A 12,051-nucleotide genomic window follows, 5' to 3' on the forward strand; every position below is an offset into this window, starting at 1 on the left:
GGTCAAAGGACACCTATTAAATTGATTTTTTTAAAAAATAACCAAGGAAATACAGTGCAAGTCTAACATATGGGATACATTTAACTGACTACTGAATTTTTGTCACTGACCTGTCCATTTGATTTATGCCATAGACGTTACCTTACTGGAGATGAATGTATCATTGGCGTTGTGAAGCATATTTACACTGATCTCCTTCCAAAGGAATTTAGGAAATTTATTTTGGCCCGGTTTCAGCTTTAGAAATTTTGAACTCCGTTTTAAATACTCAGGGCTATTAAAGAGATTAAATCTGAAGATTTCAGTCCAAGAATCCCGAAATTTTGCAGCTAATGTTTTAGCGGCCTAGTTCATGTGTAGTTTAATAATTAGTTGCTGTGTAATCTAATAATGAGTGGTTTTCTAACCTTTAACTCTTCAGTGCTACTTAAAAGCCTTTTCTGCTAATTTTTCAGAGCTATCAAATTGGTTTGGCCTTTTAAGAGCTCCAGGTCAATGGACCTGCCGATAACAAACCACTCTCATCACGCAAATGGAATCGGCGATAGTGTTCAAGCAAATCTATTGCTCGTAATGAAAACGCATTGTACGAAACCAGAAAAACACAAATGCACACCCACTCAGGCAGCTTGTTATGCATTAAAATAATTAGCTAAAAGTTTGACGGATGTCGGATTTCTAGGAAAGGTGGCGCTATGGAATACGGCGAAGCGGACGTTTAATTTCACTGAGCCTCTAAATGACTTTCTAACACTGGGCTGGGCATCAACACACTGTACTCGATTCAACATGAGCATTTCTAGCACTTCTAATAGGATCTATGAGCAAACGCAACAATAAACAAAATGTATACAACGTGCCACTTACGAGAGAGAGCGAGCGGTTTTGAATGATTCGCTTCGCTGAACTTAATGAGAGTATGTGTCAATAGAATAATAAACAGCGCACAATTTGAAAAAATGGCATTTGAAAATCATGCATACCCAGACAAGAATTATGACATTGGATTTGAACACTGGCATTAATGTCTTGAGAGTTATTTTCATGCTTGGACCTTCTTGAAAAAGTGGCAATCCCTTTCCGGACAGGGGGGGTGATGCTCTGCAGAAGACCGATATTAGCAATCTGCATCCCAGCAGCTTGCCCAAAAACACTTTTAGGAAGACACACAGACACAGCTTAGGCCCTGGGTGTACGAAACCATGATGGAGGATGGATACAGCCCTAGGCTTGACCACAGGGTATACTAGAAGATCACAGATGAAGCACAAACACACTACAGTTACAAGGGCTCTGTCAAAGTGGCAAGGCATCAGGAACTCTCGTAGAAGAGCTAAAACGAGATGTTTGTTGTTTGAATGTTTTAGGGAGATATTTTTTAAAAGCTTAATATTTCAGAAACTGCAAAATGATGAGAATCACATATATTAGAGAATCCCTAACATGTATTTAACTGTAGGGCTCAAAATTTTCGCCTTTTATCGAAACTTTGCAAAATGGGCAAAAGCCCAACATTTTTGTGATTCCTCACACAGTAACAGAATCAAAAAATATGTCCTAGAAAGCGAACCGACGCCATTCTGTTTTCAAAGAGACCACTAAGGTCATTTCAAGAACTCCTCTATATGAGGCTTCTCATCGCTTCACACATAACTGATCCAAAAGTCAGCCTAGCTCTTGGAACTTGAGATGAAATATGACTGAACTTGGCCAGTGCAGGACCATATCCATTTGTTTTGAGTAAATATATCGTAGAGGTGCAGGTTTGTTTGACTAACATTAAACACAGGCTTAGATTACAGCAGGTCTGCACCCAGATGCTGGCTAACACTTCCAACACTGAACAAAAATAAACTTTTTCGCAAGTCTCATCACTGACAATTGAAGCATAACTATTCCTAACTTGTCAGTGCACTTTACAGCAGTCACAGTCTGTGCACTACTGTCCCATGCAGAACCCTGAAATGATACTGCCGTAAATTCTCCTTCGCGATGCAGAAGAGTGACTGCTTGTTGAGCGCAACCCAACACCGCTGCCTTGTTTGGCGATGTTTACCGTCCCATTTCTCTGGCTCCTATGCAGATTCCACCATTCTAAGAAAAAATTAATTATTTAGAGGAATGTCTGAAGCAGCAGCTTGGTATCCTGGAAGCAGAAGCGTCTTCTTTTGCTCAGGTGGTCCTATGCCCTCGGGGGGTCTACATTTACAGGAGCGAAGCCCCGAGCGCCAAGGTTAAGCTGTTTCTATCTTGGTTTTCTTTACTTCAAGATGATTGTCTAAAACTCACGCTCTCTGTAGCTCCTTTAAGGACAACGGAAAGAGGTCTTGGAGCCCGTTCCTTCCCCATGCAACTGCTGGCCACCTGTTTCCCCTCGTGCACATGGTAGCACCCACTGGAGGTGAATCACTCACCACTAGGGCTGGTGGGCTGTTACAGCCTGGAGCTCCTACCAATGGAAGGGGGTCATGTAGGGAATCCTGTCCCCACAGGACTTCTCACACACCCCCCAAACACAAATCACTTGTCTTATTGCTACATCCTGCTAACATCTTCCATATGTCCCAGGGGCATCAAGAATTGTAAAGCTTATTTGAAACCACACCGAAAAAACAAATACGAAATGTCCGATGCGCTATTTACTCCTGGAAAATCATATTTTTTCACTCCACCAATAACAATATTTTATTCTGCACTCTTGCCTCTGGATACGAGACAGACAGAGCGCGTTTAGAGCGGCGCGGTACAAGAGACAGCCACGCGCGGCATGTGAGCGCAGCGTCTGACAAGCCTTTAAACCCGGTTAATTGTGGTTTCCAGAGCGAGGTCTACACTCCGAACACAGGGAGAGAAACGACGAGGCCGATCCTTTAAAGCTCCGAAATACCCGAGGACACGAGAGCGGTTCCACATGAGCCGAGTTTTCCGAGACGCCACGCATTGCCGGGCGCGCCGTCCAACTTGGCCGTTGTCGAGTGTTTGTGTTCCTGTCAGACAGCTGTGCGGCGCAGTTCAGGCACAGCGGGGCGACGCATCGAGAAACAGACGGAGGGAGGGAACGAGAAAGAGAGGCAATGTTCCCTCAGCACGGCGAACACGAAGTTCACTCGTTCACCCTGCGAGATAGCCCTCTTTGGCAAGGTCTCCCGTGACCGTCTCACCAACTGGAGCTCAAACTTTTCCCCTGGGAACTCAGACGAAAATGACCGATAAGGCGGTGAAGGTAAGCAGAACACTGATTCCTAGGTCTGAAGCCAGAGCAGAGGAAGTGTGCAAGCCGATGGAAATGGCATGTGTCCCCATAACAGCACAGTTTACTGCGTTATGAGATTATTGCGGCAGACGGGACGCGAGCGTTCGGTGCCAGGATCCGGCCTTGCAATGCCCGGACAGCTCAGTCATGACCTCCGAGGAATGCGGTGTGGTCAATGCAAGGTCAGTACAGCCAGTGAAGCCCTTCGGTGAAGACTGGTGCATTCACACACGCCGAGAAGTGTCTCTGTCACATGTATCCCGAGGTCTGGTTGTGAATATTTCATGCAGATTCCTGGGTCAATGAAAAAACAAGACTAACCCACCACTAGGCATCCAAAACACTGACTGCGAATTAAAGTTTAACTACAGCCGGCCTTCCCGGAGCTCGCATTATTATCACAGCGAGACAGCGGCCGCCCTCCTCACGGATTAAAAGGCTCGTTGGCGGGAAGTAAAGAGGGCTTCTGATGGAGCCCGGCGGGGGACGTCTATGAGCACGGCGGGCATTGCCAAGGAAACCCGCCGAGCCGAGTCGCGGCGGGGGTGAGAGATCCTTGTTATCGACACGGCTTACCTAAGCAAATTAAAGGTCATCATCTAACCGACCGAGAACTGAAACAAAAGTTCGCTCCTAATCACCAGTGCGACACCAGCAGCCTACTCAGTGACGGAGCCCATACGAAATAAAACCGAACGAAAGAAATTAAGAGAACGAAACGTAAGAATTTTGAGACGCTCCGGTGCCAGCTGCGAACCCTGTAGAACTAATTTCCTGTATGTTTCAAACTGATGCAATGCAGTCACAGCCATCCGAGCGAAGCAGAACAGAACGCAGCTGACGCTTTCCACATAGTCCGCGGGAGGCCAGAGGAAGCGTCCTCGCTCCCTCGTGATGGACGGGCGGGAGACGCTCGTACGCAGAAAGCCAGTCCTTCATTACCTTCAAAGGGAAGAAACACCCTTGGCAGCGGCTGGGTGATGCTGGACTCGCCCTGGGAGAGCAGCAAGAGGATCAGCAGAGGGAGGAGGAGCAGGCGTCGCTGTTTTCGTGTCCGCGTCGGTCCCCACGCCGGCCGCAGCACGCCTCTCTCCGGCCGACCCATGATTGCCCTCGCCTCAGCTCCCAAACCCGGTCCACAGGGCCTGCAGCGAAGATGGAAGAAGGAGTAAGAGAGGGATACACTCATGCCGCAGCTCAGATCGGGCCACGATTCCAGGAAGCGAATCATCTCAATCCATGATTTATCAGAAAGCGCTCCTCCAGCTGACGGATGCACTGGTCGAGAACCTGTCCCGGAAGCACAGGGTTTAAAGAAGGTTACACCCTGGACTGGACACAGATCCATTGCGGGGCAGTCACAAACACTGATTCGTACACTACGAGCGATTCAGAGTCACCAGTTCGCGTGAAGCGCAAGACTTCGGACTGCAGGAGGAAAGCGGCGCAAACACGGCGAGGGCACGAAACCTCTGCGCCGACCGAAGAGCCACCTGCACCGCCACCAACCCGCATTTAGGTAATTAATAATAACAGTGCTTTAATATTAAAAGCATTTTCTCTCACCCTTGGATTACGGTATGAGTGATAGGAAAAGCCGGTCAGATCAGTAATTAATGCTTTTACCGTTTCTGCCAGCTGTCCTCACAGCCCCTAATTTCGGATCATTCAGAAAATGCAGCGCAATGCCTTTTTCTGGTGGTGCGGCAATGCTAAGTGGGATGCGAGCGGGAACACAATGAGCAGTGTGTTCCAAAAAGGTCCGCTCGGCGATGAATTCGGGTGAGCGTTACGGGTGATGTTTGTGCTTTAATCACGGAATGGCAGAACAGCTGCCAGCAACAGACCGTTGGCATCCTCCTCACATTCCTCCGGCACAATCGGTGTTTTTATTCTGCATGGAGAGGGGCTCGGTGATGGCGGACGGGTTCGATACGCCCACGCGACACACCGGGTCTCACTGGGGTTTCAGAGCCACCTGTACCGATTTTGGAGGAAAATAAAAACCACGGCGAGAAAAAGACCCGAGTTTTACTCGTGTGCCACAAGGCCACACGTATTTCGCAATCGCGCACTTTACATATTTTGTGCATCACAAGAGCATTCCAGAGAAGCGGATCACTAGCTCCTCTAACCACAACTGAGTCGAATGGAGATGGTCACAGATCTCCCAGCAGGCCACAGTAAACAATGAGTAACCTGAGTGGTTACGGCACAGTTAATTATATGACATCATGAAACAAGGAATGCGGTAAACTTCAGAAAAACGAGAGTATTATATCACAGAAATTTGCTTTAGCGCTGTCTCTGGCTTTCTTCTCGTGTTTTGTTTTTTTTGATTTGGTCCTTCGCTTGTTCATTTCATTATAGTTCTTTTTAAAACAACCTCAGCAAAAGGTTGCTTTAACAAGAACTATAATCCTGGAGCCACTGTCTTGTAGGCGGTTTTGATTAATGCATGGTTGTGGACCACCCCTCAATGCAATGCAAAACACAAGATGTTTAGAACGGGTTCATCTATATTTACCCCTAGTCCACACTAATCCATCTATTTAGATAATTTTATTTATACTTGAAAACAACTCTTTGGAATTACAGGTTACGTTCCACGAAACCCATCATGAGTCGAAAATGTATTTAATACACCTAAATGCACACCTGTGCGTGACAGACCGGGAGATGCGAATCACTGCACTGCCCAGCATCGGAGTAGCGCACCACGTATCGCTTGCCCGGGAAAACAATCTAAATTAAAAATGCGAAGTACGGTTTCTACTGAATGTCTATCGCCAGCTCACCATCGTAAAGTCGAAAAAATCGTAAGTCGAACCATCGTAAATTGGGGCCCGCCTGTAATTGGGATTTCTCCTGTTTCATGGGTACTCCTTTTGCTATGAATTTGAGCGCTAGGGGTGGAATTTGAAGTCACATCATTTAGGATGGGGAGCTCATAGGTGTCATTTTAAATGACTGATTGACTTTCATCAACGAGGGCATTTATGCATGAATCCTTCTTACTTTTGGCGGGCAAAATTATTGTGGGTTTGTTGTTTTGTTTCCTCCCTGGATGTTATCCAAAGCCCACACCAGGGACCTGATGTCCTGCTGTCTGCTGGAAGCATAACCTGCATCCAGGTTCATGCCTTATACATGTTGGTTTTGAAACATTAATAGGATGAGTAGAACAACCCAGCCACTGAAAATCTGTTAAACCTTCATCTGAAGATGCAGCTGCAGACAAGAGCAGGAAGTAGTAGAGCGGACAGCAGGATTTACAGGACTCTTTGGAATGCTACAAATAAAGAACTCGGGATTAGGAGGTGAAGGATAAAAGATTAGTGGTCCGAAGGGGGGCGACATATGGAAAAATGAGGCAAAGCGAAACCTTTCTGGCAGCATCTATACATCTGCAGCGGGAGCAGGTACTGGTGCTGTGGTCCAGAGGCATATCCCTCAAGAAGACCCTTATGAAGTTGTGTAGATGTGAGCCACACAGCTGCTAAAGTGATCGCAGTAGTTTAGGCACATAGGGACTGCAAGAGTTGATACCTTGAGATAAGACCCACCCTTCCTACAGCGCAGCAGGGAATGGGGAACATACTTTTCATTGCTTCCTTCAAATGAGCTCTACTTTGGAATGCTGTTCCATGACATGACAGCGAACTTCAGCTGTGAAACACTCTACTGTCTCCCAGCATGCCATCCGGTATCAAAACCATCCAGTAGGGAAATCCACGGAACTATGGACCACGTGGCCCCAATTCATCTGACCCAACAGGACCAGCTGAAAAATGAAAAATCCTGCCAGGAATTTCTGACTAACCAAAAACCTGCTGCTGACAACCTGACAAAAATGTCCTGGACAAAACTCAAAGAGCAAAGCCGGCTGTGCCGAACCGTAACACGCCATCATTAAGAACCGACCGTCCGCCTTCGCAGTTCCGAGCGTCTTCGATCTCTAATCTCTGCGTACGGACTGCTAGTGCAGGTGAAGGGTAGGGGACCGCTTACCCGCAGCAGATTTCTCTAGGGCACGTCAGCATCGAGCAGCGTGCTGATCTGCAGAAACTTTTGCTGCGTGGCCATTGTGCAAAAACTACCCAGCTGTATAAATAGGTAAATAATGGTAAGTAGCTTAGTACAACCCTCACGTCGTAAGTCAAGTCGGTCAAAGGCGTCAGCTAAACGCATACATGTAAATATGTATGAGCAATTGTTTGCTCAGTCCAGTTAACTACTATTCCCATGCACCTGTATTGAAGCTGGAGCATTAACAGATTACACGTCTGAGTAACGGATCATATAAATAGACACTTGTCGAATTTTCGCAAGTGTCCATCATAGAAAAGGTGAATCATAGCGTACGCAGACAGAGAGCGGCATTATTCAGTCAGAGGGCTCGGGTGGAGGGAACGGGGAGCAGCCACGAGTGTTGAAACCACACCCTGCTGCTCACGAGTCAGCGGCTCGGAGTCGTATTTATCTTTCGTTTTCACAACATTGCGCATAATTACAATAAGAAATCACAGCGTCACAATCCAAATTGACTCGTAGGTGTGATATCGCCGATACCAGCCAGAGGCACAGTTAGAAACTATGTTTCGAGTCCCCTTCAGTTCATCTACCGCCACTGGATGAGAGAACTAATAAGCATTTGACATGTTTTAAAAAATACTGAGTGCAAATGAGAGAAGACCGAGGCGTCAGTCTTTACTAAAACAGTTAAAATGACCATATGAAAATGTAATTCTTTATTCATTTCGAAGATTTTTTTTGGCAGAACACCCCGTTAAATTCATCTGAAATTTGAAGATGAGCCAGTTTTGGTTACTGCAACTATTTTTCCAAATTCTGCGACTGAGAACATCTGAGCATAGTTTATGTGAGCTCGAAAACATGGAAAAGCGAAGAAAATCAGCTTAAGATTCCGTTCCCTTTAAACAGCTTTTTGCTTGTCACTTCAAAGCTCATGTTGAATTTTAAGAACGATATTTCCACGCTTATCGTTTTCCACCGTGGGGCTGTGCACCTGTTAAAGTGCGTGTTTCAGCCCCTGCTCCCGTCCCGCCGCAGCCCTCTCTCCGTCACCGTATATGACGGCGTACGATGCCCGCTCCGCGGACTTGGTACCCACCTCGACAGGCTTCCTGTGTTCTATCCCGGATCCGGGTTTGAGGTCCCACGGGCTGTCCCGCTCTTCTGTGGGTGCGCCGGCCCTTCCGCTCAGACGCTGCGCAGTTTGCCCCTCGTGACTTCGCCAAGAAACGGTCTCAGCGGCAAATGCTCGGAGCCTGCGGGGTCTGTTGGGTGGACAGGCAGGAGCGAGTGAGGGAGGGAGGGAGGGAGGGAGGAGGGAGAGGGAGAGGGGGAGGTCTGGTTTCCTATTACAGTCCTCTCTAGTCAGCTCAGCCTCCTTCCCTTTTCAACGCCCCCCCCCCCCCCCTCGCTCTCTCTGCCACCCCCACCCTCACACAAACTCATTCTCCCCTGCTAATGAGACAGCAGGCCGATCATCTTCCGAAAACAAAGTTCGCTCCGGCGAGGGAATCCTACACCATATTTAGAAGGGAACAGTTACACGGAAAACCAAAGGAGGACTGCAATAGCAGACTCTAAATTAGGACCCACATTTTAAATACTTCATCTGAAGTGGCTTTCCTCTAATTTCCTCGAATTCACACAACCGGATCACTAAAGGAACGGGATTTCCTTCGGATATCGGCATAAGAACTGACACTCGGTCTGAACGACGGATTCTGAACATGGGCGGACAGCCTTTTTTCCACGACCAGTCGGTACCAGAGTCTTTCTGCCCTTAAAGGCCAACATGTGTTGTTGTTTGTACTGAAAGTTCTGTTGGCGCTCAGGGATCTCCGGAAACGGAGCAGGTTGCCGGGGCGCCCTCCTTTCCCTCTGCGTGATTCACCCGTCCTGCTCATGAGGGAACAGTCATATTCAGGCCCGCCTTGAGGCCACAAGAGAGACGAGTTCAGAGCTGGCGTTGATGAGATGGGGTGTAGGGGGTAAGCATCAAGGCATCCCACTAAGACCCACGCATGATAAGGAGGTCCCGAGGAGCTCCATGCGAGCGTGGGCATAAACACTGGGCGAATTCTTGTGGGGCTCTGCTTGCCGATGACCACCCCGCTCTCCTAAAATCCAGCCAAACAAAAAGAATTAACTCTGAGCTATTTGAGCTGGCATCAAATCAAACTTTTCCATGCCTTCCCGACACACAGCAAGCCGCAAACCAAGATTGGTAGTGTAGCCAAGCCTGATAATGAGCGTGCAAAATCCAGGGCCTAGTTTCCGGCAGGCAGTGCGAGCGACACGATTTGCTGAATAATGGGCAAAAAACAGGGTCGTTTTTATTTAAACAAGTATAAATGAACTGCACAATTACATTGCTGGAAGAAGATGGAAGCAAAAACTTGCGCACGTGGAACGGAGGGTGACAGCGGTGACGTGATGGGTGCGCGCTGCCATCACCCGCTGCGGGACGTTCAGTCCCGAAGCTCTCGTGTTGGTGTTCACGTTCCGGTGACAATGAGGGCGTCTTCATTTCTCTTCGGCGGTGAGTACAGCCGCTGTGATTTATCACGAGCCGCTAAGTGCACCGCCTGCCCTTTCTCCTGGGCTCGCGCTCCCTGGCCGTCGATGAATCAGCCCCCCCCCCCCCCCCCCCCGTGTTCACCCCAGTCCTCCGAAGCCTCTTTGAAGCGTGGGGGGGAGAGCACCGAAACACAGGGAAATAATTACCCCCGCGGTGACGGATTGACTGATTTACACGGCGCCAATTAAACTGTCACAATTCTGCACCAGTCGGAGGATTGTTTCACTGGACCGCAATCCCACGTGCATGTGGCAAAGGGAATACGGGGTGAAAACAGGCCCCCGCCCCCGCCCCCGCCCCCACCCCCACCCCCTGCTTGTTCCTGCCGTGGGCAATAGCTTCTGTAACGGAGCTAACAGCTTCACGGACACGGGCAGGACGAGCCACGGTTCCAGGATTACCCGTTCTCTGCACGTTCCCATCCAACAAGAAAGTATTCAGTGCAGACTGATTGCCACTCCTACAGATGAACTTTTGCAATTAAAGACCCTAAAATGAAAAACAAATTTCGCACGAGAAGCCTCGGCCTGAAAAATCGCTCCTTGGCATTGCCTCTAATGACAAACTCCTGACCTGGGACCGGTGCCACCGGGTTCCGTCACATTGTTAGCGAGCCAGCAAGATAAGCCTGACTGCACTTTTAGATGCACACTTGCTTTTATTAAAAATCCATTTTAAAACTGAATAATGGACTTTTATTTTAGAATTTATGAAAGTTGGACAGTAATGTTTCTGCACACTAGGTAATTTAGATAATGTACTGGAGCTTGAAAAAGGAAATTAACCTAATTTGTTTCAGAAATACACATCTTGAGTAATTTTTCACCTATATAGTGTTTAAAACTGTAAATCATGTACTCCACTATGGATAACAGTGTTTGCTGAGCAAAAAATGTAATGCTTCATCTGTCCTTACTTCACCTCCTTTCTCTGCTTCCCCCCCGGCTAGTAACACATGGCCTGTGTGCGTGGGAGGGACACATCCCTTGCCATAGAACCTCGCAGATGTGCCCGTGCCAGTGACACTTGCGAGACACCTGTTGTGAGAGTACAGTTGAGGAATCCAGGGTCCGAGGTCATTTTACAAGCAGTCGCTCCGTCCTCATAATGTGATTATTGTGCGTTTCTTGTAGGGTCATTCTCTCAGAAGCTGCCCCCCGCATGAGAGCATTAATCAGTCGACAAAAGTTGACAACCCCTAATGACACAAGGTCTTGCTTCTAGAAACTTCGGGAGAGAATGCGGCAGAAATGCAACAGCTGTTTAAGGGTATGGCAAATGCATCAGTGCTGGGATTGCAGCCTGTGACCTCTTGGTCGTAGGTTCAGTATGCTGGAGACCACCAAGCCCTTCGTGTGGGTGAGCAACTCAGCTTGAGAGAGGTCTTCAAAATTCAAAACTCAAAATTCACTCAGATGGTAGATCTAGGCTGACCCAACGGACCCGACGGAATGCGCAAGGTACCCAAAGTAGGAACGAATCGTACAAGAACCCTCTTACGGTTGATGCGTCGTCACGTTCATCAGTGAGACCTTTCTCTCCCATGGATTCATCTGTTTCATTTTGTGCGTCTCTCTCCCAGATCATTAAAATCATGCTTCTGGCTGCATCAGGGCACCATGAAAAGCTAGAAGTGAATCACGCAGTGCTAATAAATGCCATGTCCAGTGCAGAAGGTGGGACGAATAAACTCATGCCGAAGGCCTCTTCCCAGCTGTCAGCTAATTCAGAAAAAAAGTGGTGTTTAGAAACCCTGAAAGAAGTGATAAGGATCAGTAGCTGGGCATAAATATTTAAGGAAAAAACTTCAAGGGAGGTCTCTCTGTCTTTTTTTGGACGTAAACCGAATTACATCACTGACAAACGTTCCTGCCACGGACAGCAGAGAAACCTCAACTTAAAAGGCTGCCGATGCAGATCTTCTGCTGGGCAGTGCTGCCGCACCCTCGAGAAAGGCAGTTCTCCTCAATCTCTGTCACAGATGCGGACGGCAGACAGGAGGTAAAGTTTGGACCCAAATGCGGGTTCGGTTATTTCGGGACGGGACACGGGAACAGAGAGGAATCGAGGTTATGGGTGGACGTGGGTCTTCTGAGGCGCGAACGTGTTTTCGAAGGACAAGGCAAGTATCAAAATCGGCTGGACGGGCAGGAGGTCGACAGCCAGGAAATCCAAGAACGAGGGG

The 12,051-nt window shown here is 48.0% G+C and overlaps 1 protein-coding gene across 1 annotated transcript in view; it reads right to left on the reverse strand.

Moving 5' to 3' along the window:
* Window positions 1-8,553, reverse strand: part of sema3c (sema domain, immunoglobulin domain (Ig), short basic domain, secreted, (semaphorin) 3C) — a 32,600-nt gene extending 24,047 nt beyond the window's left edge. Inside the window, exons 1-2 of the mRNA XM_018730009.2 lie at window positions 8,388-8,553; window positions 4,196-4,398 (exon numbers count right to left, since the gene is read on the reverse strand). Of these exons, the coding sequence (XP_018585525.1) occupies window positions 4,196-4,358 (163 nt within the window). The 5' untranslated portion in view covers window positions 4,359-4,398; window positions 8,388-8,553. The remainder of the gene's footprint in view (window positions 1-4,195; window positions 4,399-8,387) is intronic.
* Window positions 8,554-12,051: the final 3,498 nt, after the last annotated feature.

This window comes from Scleropages formosus, chromosome 21 (assembly GCF_900964775.1).
Source record: "Scleropages formosus chromosome 21, fSclFor1.1, whole genome shotgun sequence".
NCBI lineage: Eukaryota > Metazoa > Chordata > Actinopteri > Osteoglossiformes > Osteoglossidae > Scleropages > Scleropages formosus.